At 38.3% G+C, this 20086-nt stretch overlaps 1 protein-coding gene across 1 annotated transcript; it reads right to left on the bottom strand.

Moving 5' to 3' along the window:
* Positions 1-219: 219 nt before the first annotated feature.
* LOC131326374 (solanesyl diphosphate synthase 3, chloroplastic/mitochondrial-like) lies at positions 220-18442 on the bottom strand. Its single transcript, XM_058359140.1, has 12 exons — positions 18092-18442; positions 16261-16353; positions 16068-16148; positions 15899-15970; positions 14844-14972; positions 7789-7875; positions 7412-7483; positions 5988-6091; positions 3595-3727; positions 3220-3309; positions 1300-1398; positions 220-669 (listed from the first exon to the last, which is right to left on the bottom strand). Exons 1-12 carry the CDS (start codon positions 18227-18229, stop codon positions 490-492), a joined length of 1278 nt encoding a protein of 425 aa, XP_058215123.1. The 5' UTR covers positions 18230-18442; the 3' UTR covers positions 220-489.
* Between the last annotated feature and the right edge of the window lie 1644 nt (positions 18443-20086).

Below are 20086 nucleotides of genomic sequence, written 5' to 3' on the forward strand. Positions count from 1 at the left end.
TCACACCACTAATCATCCTCTTACCGGACCATCATTATCGGTAAAGGGTCTCTACTCATTTTCTCTTCTGATGTATACTGTTATCAATGAAATGTTACTTTCTTTGCAAAAAAAAGAGTCTCTTCTAATTTTTTTTAAAGTTGAGAAGCCGAAATGAGAGCCCGTATGTACTACAAAGCTTACTACTACAAAAAAATCATAGGCTGAAAAAACAAACAATTTGAACTGAATCCAACTAAGATCCAATTATTATGATTGATCAGAAAGTAGAATAATGTTACAAGTGTTGCAATTACACTAGCAATTTCAGCTAGTTATTGCATTCGTGACAAAAACTATATGAAGATTAGGAAAGAATAAAGCAAGAAATACAAAAAATAAACAAGGGAAAACACTGCCACGACCCTATAACCGATGGACATAATTGAAGGGAAGAAAAAAATTGTGACTCCGTGAAATCACAGTGAACAAGAATAGGTTCTCTTTCTTCTACTTTGTCCTGGTAGTAACCCTATGGGTTAGATCCACCAGGGCCCGCCTTGATATTCGAACATCCTCATCGTCACTCTCCGGAAGAGAATCGATTGCAGCAGAGCCAAGGGTGGCGTGCTTTGCCGCTAGCTCTCGCGTTCTCTGCATTCCCCGGCTCTTACCAAGGTAATCAAGAGCCTGCAAATTCAAATTGAATATGGTATTCCACAGGTGAAAAATCTGGTAGGTTAATTTATGCAAAGCCAGTTTCCACAATCAATTAAACAAATAATAAATATAATTCCCGACCCTGAGCAGATCTTTCAACACAATCGCTAATCGGAGTCATGATAACTCTGGTGTAAGAAGCCTATTAGAACAAGTGATATTTCTAGAAATTCAGCAGATTTGTGAAAAGGAAGGAAAACGAAAGCAAGGGAAATCCTGTGGTATAACAAAAAAAAAATTACCGACTCATTTTAATTTTTGTTATCATCCAGCATACACATCTTTCGTTATCTTTTCCCTTTAAGTTTCTTTTCCATACACAAATCTAGGTGTTATGGTGAAGTGTTAATTGTAGAGAAAAACCACATTGTACAGATAAAATAGCACTAGAAGAAAAGTAGTTCAATTCAAGCGAGGATAGGAGGGAGGATGGTACCACAAACAAGGAATTGCTGGGCGTGTACATATGCACTGGGGTTAGTTAAACGATACATGCACAAATGCCCGTGTACGTATAGTATGCTGTTATCTTTGACGTGTCCATTCCATGCTACATGGATCATGCACATTATGTTCTGTACACTGTACCAAGAAACTTACAAGATCCACATCTGAGGGGTTGTGGAATCCCCGATCAACAACTGCTCGCAATTGTGGGAACTCCTCCATAGCATACAATATGGGAGCTGTTATAATTCCCTGCAGAAGATTTAAAATTTGCAACAGTTATAGTTCGAAATTCCCATTGGCATTCTTCATTCATATGCTATCACCGTAGGCTAAAATTTCATAGGAAAGCAAGTAAATCATTTGACAAATTCAGTGACATGTACTGAAAACGGAAAATAGAAACCCCTGTTCTTGATGGGTAGGCCATGTCCAAATGCAAACTTATATGCAATAGGAGATCTATTTATCAGTGTTCGCACATAGTCAGTAATCCGAAAGATTAGGAGACAACTTTGTGATAAGTTCAAAAAATTAACGCATCAAGGGTGCATTGAAAGCAATGAGAAACGTGTGAACATGGCGAGCTTTCATCACCACCACCACCCACTGCCATCACCACATTCTCTCCACCACATCAAGAGTCATCACCTCTCTCCATCACTATCAGCTTTGCTATAATAACCACCACCTCCACTACAACAGCCACCAACTCTCCACCACCATGACCCACCACCGCTACAACGAACCCACTTCTTCTCCACCACGACTACACCACTGGCTACCGTCATCACCACCAGCACCATGCCTCATTGCCGCCATCCTTCCACCACCACCTTTTCTACAACCACGATCACCACCTTCTTTCTACCACATCAACACATGCAGTCACCACCTCTGCTACAGCCACCACCGCCCGTGACCACCATCTCTCCATCACACCCACCACATGCAGTCACCACCTCTCCAGCACCACCCCTGCATCACCATCGTCTCACCACCACCCCACTACCTCCATCACAAACACATGGCAAACATTAATAAAACTGAAAGAGTAATTAAAAATAATGTACATAATCTATTGATTGTTATATTAAACTATATTTTAACTCCACTCTGTTTTTTTATCAAACAGCTTCTCAACTTTAAAAAATTCAGCATTCAAATTTCAGCAGTTAATTTTAAGCTTTAGTTTTCAATTTTCAGCTTTATCAAACGGCACCCAAGTGCATTTATGGGAGAAAAAAAATAGTGGGAAATTTTTTTGCCTGTCTCTCTATCTGAAGTATCCCTCACCGATTGTCTGACAATATGCAAAGGACGGAATATCAGTGAAGCATACTAAGTCACCAATGTTGAAGAAAGATAAACGGAAAAGCAAAAGAAAAGGGCCAGGGAGAGAGAAGTCTAGCAAGGTTTATGGCGGTGAATAAGTTTACATGGGCAAACTCTCAAATTTCTTTTGCTGCTTTCCACCATCTTCCCATCCCAATGGGAAATTTTTCAACAAATCCTGCGTCAATGCAGCAAGTTTCACAACCCAAATTTTTTCAACAAATCCCGAAACAGTTTTTAAGGTACTTTTCCATCAGTATACTGTCTACAGTTCCAGAGTTTAGTTGTTCAAAGCGCCATTGAGGCCACCACTGATCAAATAAGGCATGGGATCAGCTAAAAATGTCATGTCTCTTTGCTCTCTGAAAGAACCAGCTCAAAGTCTAATTTTTATTTATTATTATTATTCTTTGCTAGAGCTACAACAAATTTTCAACAAGGGAAAAGATATAGAGAACAATAAAGATTCAACTATGTAGCTAAATGAACTAAACTGTAAATTTGTTTCCCTTCAGAAGATGGAAAACTTCTAAAAAACGTTGAGGATACGTATAATACCTGCACATGCATTTTTCCAGTAAACAGAAGGAATACAAATTATGCAGCAATCACGCAAAGAAAAGTTATGGAAAACTTCTCAAAAATGTTGACGATACGTATAATACCCACACATGCATTTTTCCAGTAAACAGAAGGAATAGAATTATGCAGCAATCACGCAAAGAAAAGTTAACTTACATGACGGATGTCAGATAATGAACCCTTTCCGAGGGAAGTTGACGTGCCAGTGAAATCAAGGATGTCGTCTATTAACTGAAATGCCAATCCCTGGGGAGAAGAAAGGATAGATGCAGAAAACAAGTTGGTTCAAAGGTAAAAGAGAAAAGTACTCCCTATGCAAGTTGGGCGAGGGGCAATTAAGATGCCATTGACACTTCATAACATTGCATTCATACTTCATAACATGCCATTCACACCAGAATGTCAGGATTACGCTGTCTTCTGGTGCATACTCTGATATGATTCAAAGAAGCTGCAAATTACCCAGGGAAGTATTCAGGAAGCATGTAAACATGATGCAGATAGAACATACATCAGTAAGATATTACACACCAGATTCTTCCCATATTCATAAGCCAACATTGAAACTTCTGTAGTTTGCCCTGCAAGAAGGGCTATTGCCTTGCAGCTATTTGAAATCAACGATGCAGTCTTGTAGTATGTCTTTTGCAAATAATATTCCATACTGCAACAAAAATAATCACTTTAGAGGGATTTCATACAAGACCAAATATCAGGACAAGCAATAAGAAACAATTTAAATTCATGTTCATAATCGGACAGAAAATACCAAAATGATGCAGAGGAAAAATTGGCAAAACAGGGTAGAAAGCTGAAAAGACAGTAGAAACGAAACAGTCCCATAAATTTTCATGTTTTCAATCAAAAAAAAAAAACTTTCTTTTTCATTCTATTGCACTCATTTATATTGCATTACATAATAGCTTTCTTTTCATGAGTCTCGGATTTCTTACACACTAAAGTATCTATTGCACTCATTTATATTGCATTACAAAATAGCTTTCTTTTCATGAGTCTCGGATTTCTTACACACTAATGTAAAAATACTTATCCGACATTAATACCGTCAAAGTATTCAGAAGTCTAATAAAGGACTGTAATTACTTCACCACTTAATTCAAAATTAACGCTCTCTTAGGCAATGCTATGGATAAGCTAACATATTACTTCAGCTTATAAGTCCCAACTAATGGGAATAACATTGCACCTTTTGAATTCCAGAAAATCTGAAATGACTAAATTGCCCTCGTAATACTAGCAACTGCTGGCTGCTTAACAGTACCAGAGAAGGCATTTTGGCTGCAAAATTCCCACACATGCATTTGCCTCAGGAAGCAACTTATTGACAAAAGATACCAAGCAGATACATAGCTTAAACTTTCTATTTATAAAGGGGCTGCCAGAATAGTATAATTTTGTTGTTGTGATATGCATATGCAGTATCAATATGGTGTTATTAACAAAAATAGGTGCTCCCATCCAAAGCCATAAGTCTGCACCTGATTTCAATTATTCTTCTTTGGATTCTGTTGATCCAACACAGAAAACTGTCCTTAACAAAACCAAGTCAATCGGAGACAAAAAGCATAGTTACGGTCCTGATTCACAGTAATCAATTCAAAACATAATGGCCCCATTTTTAACCATTCGTGCAATTCACAGACCAACTATTCAAATGAAATTCTCCATTGTGCTAATCCTTCTGATGATGAGAGCTGTTGATACTCATATTGAGTTGCATGCTAAGTTCTCTGCTTTGGATGGTGTTCCTATTGAGGTGCATGCTGAGTTCTCTTGATGCTATTGCGAGCTAGTTGGCTAATTGGTTTATCTCACTATGATTCATCCTGACATTGCGTGTGTTGTACACATCAATCAGTTTGTTTCTGCCCCTTGTTCTACCCATTGGGTTGTTTTATTATGTATTTTGCAATATATTTGTAGATTTATTTTCCAGTGTCTACCACTTCATTATTTACAAATTTGACCCTTCAGTCTTATGTTGATGCTGATTGGGCAGGAGATATCTCTTATTCCAAGTCTATATTTGTTTTTACTGTGTTTCTGGGTGACTCACTTATCTCTTGGAAAAGTAAGAAACAATCTATTATTGCTCGCTCTACTGGCTCAAGCTACTGCTGAAATAGTTTGGCTTTTGCGGCTTCTATCGGATAAGGGCATTTCTCGAGTCTTCCATTCAGATTGCCCACAACTCCATTCTCCATGCGCTTACGAAGCATATTGAGATAGATTCATTCGTCCATGACCATCTACAGTCAGGCACTATTAATCTGCCGCTTGCTTCATCCTCCTTGCAGTTAGTTGGTTGATTTTTTTCTCCAAGACACACCACTGCTCGCTTTCGTTTCCTCCTTGGCAAACTCACCATGCTCTCTCCTCTTTTCCGTTTCCAATCATCAATGTATTTTGCCTTTTTTCTCAATGGAGGAAAATGATTCATGTAGCCGACTCAAGTGATTGGGACATCAAGCTCAATTTGGTTTGGTTTAATGTATTTTGCCTTTTTTAGGGTTACCTTTTAAATTAAGGTTAGTTTGGTCTTTTGATCTTGATAGGTGTTTTTCCTTTCGGCATTAGGGCTAGCCTATATATTCCATTTATCAGTCTTGCATCATTGAGTCTTTTATGCAATACAATGTCTTTGGTTAACCAATTCTATTATGGATAGCCAATCAAGCTTCCAAAACAAGGACTTACGATGATAATATTTCTATTTTCATTGTCCTTAGAGGTAGTGGGGAAATTTTCCACTAATCGATAAAAACAAACTGGACGTGGCTGGAGCGTAATTACCCTCAGCTGGAAAACGTATTGTCATGCACTTGGTCTTATGGGATTTTGCATCACAGAGTATACAGTGCATAAAGCATGAAACTCGAAATGACCCCAGTATAGCAGTGTACCTACAACGTTGCTCAGATGTACTTGTCATTTGCATGGTCTCCCCAGTAACAAGATGCTCTACAGCAGTTGCTAGTGATGATACAACCCGATAAAAACATGGTGACTAGGATAAGAAATGCAGCAATCCTACTTATACCAATGACAATGAGGATATGAAGTACGTAATAATCAAAGATGATGCATCAAGCTGTAAGCGTCTAGACATACCATAAGGGAATGGAAATTATTAGTTGCTAATACTTTTGACATAGGACCGTAGTTTTAAAAACCGGCCACAACAAATGTTTCGGCTGGTTCATAGCGGTTTTTCGAGGGTCTGGTTCGGATACCCACCAGTATGGCGCTGGGTCCGTAGCGGTTTGCAGCAGTTCTCTAGACTGTAGCGGACCGGTTGGGTTGTAGCGGACCGGTTCGGCGGAAAGAAGAGAGCTGTGGCTTGCGTGTGAAGGAGATGATAGATCGGAGAGAGGTAACTCCGATTCCAACTTCATCGCTGTAGAATCGCAGGTCTTCACAGCGGCGATGGAGGTTTGGGTTCAAAATATTTTTAGAGAGAGAGAGAATGTGTAGTATTTGAAGTAGAAGTGGAAGGCAGTTGCTCAAACACGAAAGTCAAGACACGCAAGTGGTTGTGGGAAAATGATTCAGTGTTTGTGTGATTTTCTTTATTCTACGCCCTTAAAGTATATCGACATTTATGTTAAAAATATACTAATAATACTTTTCAAATAAAGAAAAGATGTTACTATGTCCTAAGATTGGTTAAAATGTCACAAATTAAGCCAGTGAGGGGGGTGGGGGGGGGGGGCGCTGGAAGAAGTGTATTATCAAGTTTTTTATGCTAATGGATTTAAAAAATTCACAGCCACTGCACCCAATTTCTGCCACGTATCGTTCGATACGTTGGCTACCGCTACACACTACCGCAACTGCGACTTCTATTTAAACTATGTGTAGGACGATCAAGAACAAGATATAAAAAGAACCCTAGGCATCCCAGTGCCTAAGCACCCCTCGACATCCCTGCGCCCAAGGAAAAAATGATATCCGTGTATCAAAAAAAAATCTAACTTAAATATACTTCATCAACCAACTTAAACATCATACGTAGAGTCCGTAAACAGGTTCTTCCAAGACAACGAGAAGATAAGTAGCATATATTTAACGGTTGGTGACTCGTTGAAAAATGAATATTAAAAGTAGCGCACGACGATTGGATGCATACGGAAAAATATAAAACTAAAAACAAATAAATGCATGGGTGCCCAACTACCATTAAAAAAGCTATGCATGGTGTTTGGAAAAAATCAGCTTAGTGCAATCTCAGTCTAAAATTCAGACACCCATGCTACAGAATTGGAAGTTCAGAGGATAACAAATCCACATAGGGGAAAAAAAAAGCTTCAGGAGGAGAGAAGAATACCTCCGTGTTCTTCAAAGAGGCAAGGGCCACGCAAGCTCTCGAAAGCAAAAAATCCCCAGCCAATACAGCTAACTGCAAATTGAAAAAAGAAAAGCCATAGAAAAGGAATTGTCACCAATTCTCCACAACTTGTGCTTTTCCAGAAAATTGATGAATGCACTCTCAGAAGTAACACAAGAGGAACTTAAACTATTCTACCTTTTCATTTCAGAACCATACAAACGAAAGAGGAAGCATAGTTACAAGACAAATACTCCTAGTTTAGCATATAGATCGACACAAACAGGAACAGAACTGCAGATTCAATTAATTGACTTCCTGATGCAGAAGAACAAAAGGAAAACAAGATATCCAAGATAAAAGAGAAAAAAAAATACCTTATTCCCCATCACAAAGTTTAATGAACCAATGCCACGCCTTGTATCTGCATCATCCAATACGTCATCATGAAGAAGGCTTGCCACCTAAGATAACGCAATGGAAAACTTAGCTTCGAAGCAATAATGAACGTCTTGAGTTCAACTCAAAGTGGAGTATCTATCCCTTGTTAGGCCAAGGATCAGGTGATTCTTTTTTAAGTCATAATGAATCCAAACATGAGTATGCAATATGCTAGGGCATTCCCTTTAAGCAACGCGTTGCGCCTGCCTTCAGGTGCTTTGAAAAATGGGCAAGGGGAGTCACATCGGCACCCAGGTGTGGTGATAAGTGAGCAAGGGTTCTCGCGCGTGCCTGAACGAGCGCGAGTAAAGAAGCTAGCCCAAGATTATAGGATTCGCTAACAATCAAATCTCCTTTCCTCATGACTCCTTCAGGTGTTTATCTACTATGATACCTACCCCATTTCTATGTCTATCCTTACCCGTATAGTAAAGCTTATATCCTGTGTCCTTTATCTCTCCAGCTTTCTCCCCTACCCACTTAGTCTCTTGAAGGCAATCTATACTAATTCTCCTCTTAAGCATGGTATCAACTAGCTCCTTAGTCTTACCCATTAATGTCCCTATATTCCAAGTTGTTAAGCTTGTGATTGGAGAAAACATAGTTAATATTATTAGTGCTTACGCGCCCCAAGTAGGCTTGGATGATCTTACTAAAGAGCAATTTTGGGAGCAGATGGATGACATGGTTCAAGGATATACCTATTGGGGATAAGGTATTTATAGGAGGCGATTTCAATGGTCATGTGGGATTGCATAAGCAAGGGTATGAGAAGGTGTATGGTGGCTTTGGATTTGGCGACCTAAATGAAAGTGATAGGAGGATTTTGGACTTTGCACAGCATAGACTTTTGGTGTTTGATATTTGTCTTAAAGGGTATAATAGAATTAGAACGGAAACTAGATGCCCACGGACTAAATGGTGGTTCCTAAGAGGGGAGAAATTAGAGGTGTTCAAGGAAAGAATGTCCCAAGAAGTGAGGTGGGAAATGGAAGGCAATAGTGATAGTATGTGGAATACAATAGCTGACAGTATTAGAAGAATATCGAAGGAAGTTCTCGGGGAGTTTAAGGGGAAAGGTCTAATTTCTAAGGAGACATAGTGGTGGAATGACGAGGTTTAAACCATGGTAAAAGTCAATGAGTGCTTTAAAAAATGGCAAAATGACCGGAATGAGGAAAATTTTCAGGGTTACAAGCAAGTTAGCAAGGACAGTAAGAAAGCTGTTAGGGATGCTAAATTGAGAGCCTATGAGGATTTCTACGCTAGACTCAAAAGTAAATATGGAGAAAGGAATATTTATAAACTCGTCAAGCTGCGAGAAAGGAAAGCTAGAGACGTCTCTCAAGTTAAGTGTATAAATGGTATTGATTCGGTGGTGTTTGAAAGACGAGGAGAACAGGGATAGATGGAAGTTGTATTTCGAGAAGTTGTTAAACGAGAAATACAAAGGAGGCTTTAGTGAGGAGGTTGATGTACCTGGCAAGAACATAGAATATGAGTTCAATCGGAGAATACAGAAATCCGAAGTGATCAAGGTCAAATGATGAAACCGGATAGGGCCTTAGGATCAAATGGTATCCCTATTGAAGTGTGGAAAAGTCTAGGTGACTTGGTTGACAAAGTTGTTCAACAAGATTATTATGAATGGAGAAGGAGCACCTTAGTACATATCTATAGAATAAAAGGGATATTCAAAGTTGCAACAACTATAGAGATATTAAGTTGATGAGTCATACGATGAAGTTGTGGGAAAGAGTTATTGAGCATCACTTCAGAATTGTGACTACGGTGTCGGATAAACAGTATGGGTTTGAGAGATCGACCATGGAAGCTATCTATTAAGAAGATTAGTAGAAAAGCACATGGCAAAGAAGAAGGATCCCCATATGGTTTTCATAGACTTAGAAAAAACCTATGATAGGGTACTTAGAGAAAGCATATGGTGGGTTCTGGAGAAAAAGGGAGTGACCAGTATATCGAGGTGATTAGAGACATGTATGAAGGTGCCGTCACTACCATCAGATCACCAGTAGGGGAAACAAGTGAATTTCCAATCACAATAGGATTGCACCAAGAGTCAGCCTTGAACCCGTACCTCTTTGCCTTAGTTATGGATGAATTGATTAGACAGTTTTATGAGGATATCCCATGGAATATTTTGTTTGCAGATAATACTGTCCTCCTAGATGATAATACTAGAGGGGTTAATACTAAATTAGAAATTTGGAGAGAAGTATTAGAGTCAAAGGATTTTCAAATAAGTAGGAGTAAAACTGAGTATATGGTGTGCAAGTTTAGTGATACCAGCAGTGCGCATGAAGAAAGAGTGATGATCCAAGACCAGGAGATACCGAAGAGTGATCATTTTAGGTATTTAGGCTCAATTATTAGTAAAGATGGAGGAATTGCAGATGATGTGACCCATAGGATCCAAGTGAGGTGGCTCAAGTGGAGAAGCGCTACTGGTATACTATGTGACAAGAGGGTACCCACAAAATTGAAGGAAAAATTCTATAGAACTGTCACAAGACCAGTGATACTATACGGAACAGAATGTTGGCCTATCAAGAAACAACGGGTGGGTGTAGCGGAAATGAGAATATTGAGGTGGATGTGTGGTAAGACTAGACGAGATAGGATTAGAAATGAAATGGTCCGCGAGATGGTAGGTGTAGCACCTATCGAGGAGAAATTGATGGAAAATAGGCTAAAGGTGGTTTGGGCATATTTACTGTAGACCTGTAGATGCATTAGTTAAGAGAGCAGATAGGATAGCTTTGGGTAGTAACGCTACAGGGAGGGAAAGACCTAAATTGACATTAGATGTTGTTGTGCTCAAAGATACGAGTTTAATGGGTTTGAGTGAACAGGTAGCCCTCGACAGAGCTCAATGGAGAAAAAGGATTCATGTAGCCGACCTCAATTGATTGGGACATAAGGCTCGATTTGGTTTGCTTTGGTTATGTAAAAAAAAAAAAAACACATCTACTACAAGTTGGACTTGTTAGAAACTTTTGTCACAACGTAGATTTTGTTTCTGGAAAATGGCTTCAAGGGGCATCAGGAGTCAGTACAAAGGAGGATCAATGGTCTGGTTGGAGCTATTTAGACGGCTAAATTGAGATCTGTTCAAACCAACAATTAGTTTTTGATGAGCTTACAAAAAATTCTCCAAAGCAAAAATAGAGTGGAATAGGTCTATTAAGAAGACAAAAAAAAGATAGAAGAGTTGGAATAACCAATTATCCTCTCAAAAAGAATTCTCATCAAGATGGGTATGAGAGGAAGATATAAGAGAACAAAAAGGGAAGGAAAATAACACGATGGTTCAACCATACCTTTCGTAATCACTTCACCCTTGATGCGAGGTTTTCAAGCTCCGCAAGAACTATTCTTGTGCAAAGCATAGAACACAAGCAGAAATTTTTATAGTTCTGCAAGGAATAACTACAAACTCCCTCGAGAAAATGTGATGTCATGTTATTTATCTCTTGCTTGCTTAGCTTTAGGAGTCACTAGCACCTAGTAATTTCTAGATTTTCCGTATACAGGCCATCAGGTTTATATTTTGTTTCAAATAGCTCCAGAATGTTCATTACCAAAATGTCGAAGTCGTCAATTTTGTAGTCTTAGCCCAAGTAGTAGTAGAAATACCAAAAGCTAAAGACTCGCTCATACACACACACAAAGATACATGAAGCTTTCACTCCAATGAAGCTATCTACTATGTAGCACTGACATGTGCATGTGACACCATACGACAACCCGGCCCATAAGTTTCAAAAAATTAGAGGGCACGACACGTTGAGCTAAACAATTCAAAAACATGTACATATGGTATTATGTGACTAAAAAATTGAGTGTTATGAGGCCACTCCCATGCTGCAAACAGTCAAATCTGAACTGAGCCTTGTCGCTCTTCTTTCTTTCCTTGCGAACAGGAAGCACACCAGCAGCGTGCATAGCGTGATTTTAATGTGTTTTTTGCACTTGACTGGGTGTACAGTTGACCGGGAGAGAAGGTGGCGAAGGATCCGGATTCACTTATTTATTTATTTGATTCAAACCCGGCTCCAAGCGGAAAGGCTTCTCTTATTGTCTTTATTATGTAACACCATCCATACCTTAAATCATTTATCAATACATCATTCATGAAAGTATTTCAACAAAAAAACGTTTTATCATTTACACGTCTTTACAATTAATAAGCCATCATCTGTCACGCAAAAACAAGAATTAATTAGAATGTACAATTTCAGTTAACACCCAAGACTTGTATCGCACAAGTCTCGAGAGTATCTTGGCCATTGTTTAGATTAGTGTTTAAATGAAAACGTTTAGAAAAAAAAGGACACTTTTGCAAGCGACACGCCAGGAACACACGGGGACACGACACTTGACTTGTTATTTTAATTATTTTTAAATCAGAGACACACCGGATACACATAGAGAACACTCGTGTCTCAACTTGGACATGAATAGAAACATGACAAGGATCAATTCATAATATTGAAAGCTTATATTGGAGTACGGATACATTAATTTTGACCGAATAAAACACACATTGACTAGTAATATTTAAAAGGGAAACAATAAGAATTATAAAGATACTATTTGTTTTCGTTGTATCTGGATGGCATGTTCATATGAATAACAACGAAATATTTATCCTCGTGTATATACAATGTTTTTAGTTGTGTCCCCACCCAGTCTGTGTTCTTATTTATTTAGAATTGTCGTGTTACGTGTCCTTATTCCTGTCTGTGACAGTGTCCTTATAGGTGCTTCTTAGGCGTTCCGAGAGTGTCGGTATCCGACAAGTGTTTAAAACCGGTACTTGACCTCTGTGGAATTGTCCCTGCAACATAGGTTGTCTACTCTACCTACAAGAACCAGGTTCTCAGAGATCACATGGTCAAAGCTGTAAAATATACACATATATGTCTATTTCTGGCCTGTCTAGTAGTATATCTAGTCTTTTGAATCCAGCAATTCAGTTGTCTATTATGTCTAGACCAGTCTTCGGAGACAAATTGGCTTTTCGACCCTACCAGAAGTAGGACAATAGAAAACATATGTGCATGTTGTCGCTTAAACTCTTGGCGAAATTCCAAGGTTATTCGCCTTATTCTTCCATGTAATGCATGCACTTACAAACCCACTTGTTTTGACACCCATGCTACGGAGTTTTGGCCAAAGCTATTTATTTTGGCTTATGTTAGTCTTTTGTTAACTTTTTATCTTTTATTAGTTTTGCATAAAATATTATTATTTTTAATTATCTGCTTGTCCCAATGAGAGGAATTAGAAAAATAGATGCATAGGGATCAAACTTGAAAAAACTACATCACCATTTAACATTTCTTGGCCCTACTAATTGATGTACCTGAGATGCATTTCCTCTAGAGACAAAATAATCCAAACAATTTGTCTGTAAAACTGTCTGTTTCGGATTATTTTTGTCATTAGTGAATTTTGTTAAGCTTTCGGTTACAAGTTTTTACTTTTTAGATTTATCTCGTCAAGACAAACAAATAATCCCAAAAAGAGTTAGTTTTGAAAAATAATCCAAAAAACAACTTACACAAAACTAACAAAAGTCCATAAAGGAATAAAATAAGCCAAAATATAAGTGAGTCCAAACTTAGCTTACCCGCAAGTCCACACCAGACCTTCAAAATAAACTAAATCCTCAAGTCCCAAAACCACCAAAGGATAAAAGAGCACAATATCAATCGAAAACAGCCTTCGTTCAGGCCCGAAACTACCATTTTTAACCCCCTAATCAACCTTTTCGACGTCAATTTAAAACATAAACTTTAACTCATTTCCGCCCAGAAGTTCCAGCAGCATACTTCGTTAATATGAGGCAGTCTTTTCACCTCAAAAAGCCAAGCCAATTCAAAATCAGTTGTCCATACTCCATAGATCCAACAACATTTCACCTATGCTCTAAAGATGGAGATCCAAGACTTATCCTTAAACCTTGGACCAGAACAAACTGTCCAAGCACCACGTTCACTCTTCTCGTCATTCCATTTTCAAGAGGATTGCTAGGAGCCATCTAAAAATATTGGTCACCCAAGCATGACAATGTAATCTTGTATTCTTGTGCATGAGAGCAACCACTTTGTGGGAATAATGCAAAAAATTAGGCCCGTCTCCAATCTAACACATCCCAACACCCGAGATTGAGGGGTCAACACTTGGAAAAATTCAGTATTCCATCTTTCTTCTTTTTTTCCTTAAAGCACATTGAGCAGACTTAACATCAGGAAAGGAATTACTCAAAAGAAAAAGGAAGCAAAAGAAAAAGATCATTTCCCTCTTCTTCCACCTTTAGCAAGCACTGTGTCAGATTTAAGCCCCTCGAACAGTGACTCGACTTACAGGGTAACCTTTAACAAAACTAAACTCTATGCCTCTCTACTTAAGCATAATTCCGAAAGCAAAATGTATACCCCTGTGCTGGATTAAGGTTCTGAACAGAACTGAAGGATGGCAAGCAAAGGGGTAAGAATTAGAAAGCACATGAATTAGAATACCTTAGTGAATGGATGACATTGCTTCGACCAAGCTTTCTATCGAGGTCATCTAGTGGGACAAAGTAGGCCAATGATGCATCTTCCCGTAAAGTTCATCTTCCATGGTCAACACATAGTTTGCCTTTGTAGGGACAATGGTGGTGTCATCTTAAAGTTTATGAATGGGAATCCATCCCCAAACAGACGAAAAATCAAATCAAGTAACATGGATCTATCCCCCGTAATTGATAACTATGTAACCCACTTATGGATTAAAAAATCATAGCCACGTCACAAAACTATGCTGTTTTCACTTTACGAAGAAACTTAAGGGGAAAAAAAAAAAGAAGCAAAAAAGAATGAATTTGTTGGGTGGTGGTGGTGGTGGTGGTGGTGGTGGGGGTGGTAAGAAAAACAAAATGATCAAGAAAAACCTAAAAGGAGGAAGGAGAAAAATAACAGACATGGATCATTTCTGTGATTTCAGCGATACGCTGTTGTCTTTTACGGAGATCTTCTGATAAAGCATCAACCACCGCATCAGGAGGCCCAGGTATATGTACGTTCAAAGAAGTTGCCATCAACAGTAAAACCTGCACAGCAATAGGTCTCTAATACTGAGTGGACAGAAATTATGAGATCATAACAGCTAGACCAGAGTAGCATAAAGTGTACTCTCCAACAAATATTTTTTATTCAAAAATAACTAAAACTTGCAGGTTAAATTTCTTATCCAGTAAAATGCATATGATGGATCTACCAGGTGCTAAATGGTTGAAACTTGAATTTTAACTAATAGGACCTCTCTTGAGTGGATATGTGTACACTATAATGGTCTCTGAACCTTTAGAATAAGACTCTTAACAAGTCAAAGAAATACATCCTTCGTATCGTTTGAGTAATCTTTTTGACACATAAGAGGAAATATAGCGAGCAGAGAATGAGAAGTGCAATGTCCCTTCTATCTAAACAACAGAACAAGTCTTTCATCAAATGGATGTTGCTATTTAAAATGATGTAATTACCACACAACAGGGATTCAATCCAGTAAATCCACACTTCTTAGGCATCACTTCACCTGCTTTAATCATAATACTTCATAGTTCATATGACTTTTGTTCTGAAAAGAAGCAACTAAGAGGTTCTTTTTGCATGCATCCTTAGGAAATGATTGGCAAGGAGGGAAGTTGCACTTCAAGAATATTAAATGAACCTGTTGGTTTAGACATGAAAATGATATTTCATGGTTAGTTAACTTATGACTTTATCATTGCCACATAAAAGTCTGTTAACTGAAAGGCCACAATATTCGTTGGTGCCCCCCAAAAGAAAGAACAAAAGCTACCAAAGCTCTATGATGTATGTGGGTGGCAATGAACCGCAGATACTCCATTAAAGCCCCCACACGGTGGGACACATATGAGAGATATGGCTGAAAGTATTCATCATTTCTTAGAAAAAAACATTCAATTTTGGATACAGCATAGATATGGCAGAAAAGTGTCCATCAATCTTATACCGTTGGTCGAAATCGCTTTCCTTCCACCCCCAGTTTGAAGAAGTACTCGGCAGCTGAGGCAAGCTTTGGGACCTGCATGCATCAGACCCAAGGATTATCCCAAAAGGTTACATCTCCATTCTTTTCATTGATACATGATCCAGAAACAGGGGAAGCGAGGAATGGGTACCTCGGCAACTACCATTGAGCGCAACCTATTAGCAAGGATGGATAGTTCATGTTCAACAAGCAAAAATGGGTCCAATTGATCCTGAAAGGAAAGAAAGGGAGGGATGAAAAGAAGAAAGAAAAAGAACATGAGAAAAGGTTGGCAACAAAAAATGTGGGATGATTTACTACAAGAATGACAAGCTACACCAAACCTGCACTACAGAGCTGCTCCAGTGATGAATTTGCCGCCCAATGGCATGAAAACCACATGAACCCCAATAATAGGTTTCTCTGCATCCACCATCCTACTAATCACCAGAAACAAAAACATTAAAGTAGAAACGATCCCGCACTGGTTTCCAGAATACTGTACTCTTAAAAACAACAATGACACAGCTGAAATAACAGCATGAACATCATAGTTTCTGGATAAATATCATCGATATTTTAGAGAGCAAAGCGACTTCTTACAAAACACCACAAGTAAGCACAAAATAGCATTCCGAAGGGAGGGGGAGCAGCACTATCCACAGCTCACATTCTTGCATAAATTTCGTGTAAATGCACAAGCGGTTGCTTGGATGCAGTCAACAATTATGGACACGGGCTTCAATCGAGAGAGAGAGAGAGACCAGAAGCGTAGATCGATGTTCTTTCTATCGGTAGCAGTCCATACATTGTATGTATGCCATGATACACTTTCAACCATAAACCTTTGAAGTAAAAAGTATTTACACCTGAATAAAATTAATTTAATTAAAATTTCCAAATGTAACGCCGCTGTGTCCCCACATGTGTCCCCCGTGTCTCAACCATGTCCCTGCCATGTCCGACTTTAAAAATCAATTAAATTCAATGGACATGCCATACGGCATGCGCCGTACCTATTTGGGCGTGTCCCTGGAGTGTCCGACACGGGTACGGCGACCTCCTAGGGTTGTTAGTACTTCATAGCTCACCATCAATACAAGATAAAAAAGAAGGAAAAAACCCATGCCTTCTACACATTCCTAAAACTGATAAATAAATATATATTATTTATAAAAAAAAACATTCCCTTCTACTCTTTCTTAAATCACCATATGAGACATTTGAGGAGATTTCTTCAAAGCTCTTCCTAGCCACTTGCAAGTAGCCTTATTTTAAACCACAAGAGAATAGACCAAGGATAAAACCAAGCCAAACTCAGCGGCTCAGGCTTGTCCCAATCAGAGGATGTTGTCTCCATAAATCCTTATTTGCATTCCGCAGTGTCCGTTACAAATAATCCTATCAATCTTCTTATGGTTACATCCAATCTTATATGGACTCTTCAATCCTCCCTATATTGCTTGTGCCACTAGTGGTGACAATACTCGTGCCCAAACTATACACCTGGGTACCTTCATCTTTACCAACACTTGAAGGAAATTTATTACATTTGATTGGAAAGGTGAACTTCTAGTCTCCTTACCAGAAGGCAATTAAAAGCCCACCCCAAATAACTAAAACAACTGGTAGTTAGCTAAAGTTAGGACAAGATTGACATCTTATGGCAAAACAGTAGCTTATAAAATCTTATATACTTCAATGTCCATGAAATGAAATATCCACTAACCAAGCGGATGTCACCGACTTCTGGATGCAGTTATTTTGTACGTACAAGGTTTTAGGGAGATTTCACGCCAAGACACACTTGCAACCAAGTAACACAGGTTACCTGTATTGGTCTTAAATAACCATAGCTTGTTTTCCCTCAATTTGTCCTCAATTATCACAACTCGTGCCGTTTCACTAAATTGAATGCCCCAAAAACGCATTGGCAAATGTAATGGTAAAGATTCAGTAGTTAGCTCTTCAAAATATGTGGATACATATTTTTTGGTGTTACAACAATTTTGATCAATTGGCATAATTTAAATTCTTAATAAACAGATTAAGTTATAACACGTCCTTATATTACCTTTCTCCATTCTTCCTCAGTTTTCTAAGCAGCCTAAACAAATAGCAGCACACATAAAAAAATTCCAGAAAAATCTGCAAAAGTGCGAGTGGTTATGTTACCTTTCGAGTAGAGTCCAATAGAGAGTGCAAGTGACCAGATGGGACCATTTGTTGATACTTGCTTCCAAATGAGAAGAGCCATCGACTGCGGTTCAAGCTGGTTCTCGAAAACCGAGACAATCCCCTAGAAACTAACATCTCCTAGTCCTAGAGAAAGCGAATGTGGCGCTTCACTGTCGCAGAGAAAGAGCGAGAGTCAGAGGGAGAGAGTCACGGAGAGAGAGAGACTCACCGGTGGTACACTGACGGTGAGTTCGCGGTGATTTTACATCACTGTCGCAGAGAGAAGACCTGTGAGTGAAGTCGCGGTTTGACTTGGGAGAGAAGTGGAATGAGATGCGATTAGGGTTTGTGTTTTGAAGTGAGAGCCCTGCTTGATAAAAATGAATTACGATGCTTTAGAATAATATGATCAGAATAAACAAGATATTTTTATCAATTCAAACGGAGTGAAAATTTGAGCACTTAATTTTTTGAGACCGTTTATATATTAAAAAATATGGTTAAAAAATTAAGTACTCCAATTTTAATCCGTTTCAACGGGTGTGAAGATCTTATTATTCTGATCATATTATTTTAAAGAGACATAATCAAATTTTGTCTCTATGGCTCTCATAATCACGTTTCTGCTCCATAGGATTGCAAATTGAAGGTAAGATTTTTTTTTTTTAACCAAAACGTTGCCCTTTTTAGTCCCCGGGTCCTTGAAAACCGAAGGCAAAGTGGAGATTATCCAAAAGGCAGAGGGTATAGTTGTCTTTTTAGCATGGCTGGATTCCAAAATGGGAAACCGAAGGCAAAGTGGAGATTATCCAAAAGGCAGAGGGTATAGTTGTCTTTTTAGCATGGCTGGATTCCAAAATGGGAAAATGGGAATTGGAAAAGCTCCTATTATCAGATTCTGCCTTTTATTTTAGAAACAAGAAATCGGAAAATCTATTTTACCAGAAACTCATTTTCTCCTTTCCTGCCAAACACCCAAAACCCAAAAATGAGAATTTGAAAATGTAAAAAATGGTCATCCAAACACCCCCGTCTCGTAGAGAGGATTATGTTATTTCCAATGGGGTGGTAGAAGCAGTTGAAGAGCTTCCTAGGTGAAACTCAGAAGATGGAAGTTACAGTCCCAGCAATATAGAGTCTTTTATGCCATCCTTAAGATGAGAAAACAGAGAGTTAGTTAGGAGATCAGAGAGAGAAATTAAGAAAAAAAAAAAGCATTTTGCGGTGATTGAAACTAAGTTTGATCTATTAAAAAAAAAAATTAAGTTTGATAAATTGAACCATAGAAATAAGAAGGGCCCTTATTCCTCAATGTTTTTTAAGGAAGCCAGCAAAAAATTGGATGTAGGTTATACTTTGGGTATTGAGCAAGAAGTTGGATGTAGGTTCTATTTTGGGTATTGAAGTTAAAGGATGGAAGAATTATAATCTGAAGAAATTTGTGGAAATGCAAAAGAAAGAATTAAAAGAAATGATCCATGGTCCAGATGATTTTGAGAAAGAGGATAATGAGTGAATAAGTGTAGAAATGCAAGTTTAATGCAAGACAATGCAAATTGAATGCAAAAAAGTTAGATTTTCAATGAATGTTGTGAATCTACGAATGCATGCTTACAAACTTCTATGCATATTCCATGAATATTGAAACATTTTTGGCACATCAACCGTCGCTGAAAAGGGCGATCAATTTGTAATAATTGTTATGTTAGTTGGAAAATTCAGAGAAGATGAGAGAAAATTTCAAGTTATTGACCCCATTGTTTTAGAAATTTGGCTTCGCGCCTACTGTCAGGTAGATTGAAACAATTTAAAATTCGGCTTAAACAATTTTGTCAGGAAAATGTTTTTGCAGTCTATTTTTTTATAAAACCACTTTGAAATCTGTCTTTCAATACTTATGTGGCGCGTTATATAAAATATTGAAAGATGTTACTTCTGTTCCAAATTGTTTGTTTTTTGCCAAAAAAAAAAAGTGTGATTTTTGAATGATAA

The sequence above is a fragment of the Rhododendron vialii genome, chromosome 5a (assembly GCF_030253575.1).
Source record: "Rhododendron vialii isolate Sample 1 chromosome 5a, ASM3025357v1".
Classification (NCBI taxonomy): Eukaryota; Viridiplantae; Streptophyta; class Magnoliopsida; order Ericales; family Ericaceae; genus Rhododendron; species Rhododendron vialii.

Excerpts from the sequence above, each read along its gene's own strand:
- LOC131326374 (XM_058359140.1), bottom strand. The coding sequence starts at position 18,229 with ATGTTAGTTTCTAGGGGATTGTCTCGGTTTTCGAGAACCAGCTTGAAC. Across the intron at positions 6,092-7,411 it reads CCTCTTTGAAGAACACGGAG|TCACCATGTTTTTATCGGGT; the intron begins GTATTCTTCTCT and ends TTCTTATCCTAG. Across the intron at positions 3,310-3,594 it reads ATGAATATGGGAAGAATCTG|GGATTGGCATTTCAGTTAAT; the intron begins GTGTGTAATATC and ends TCTTCTCCCCAG.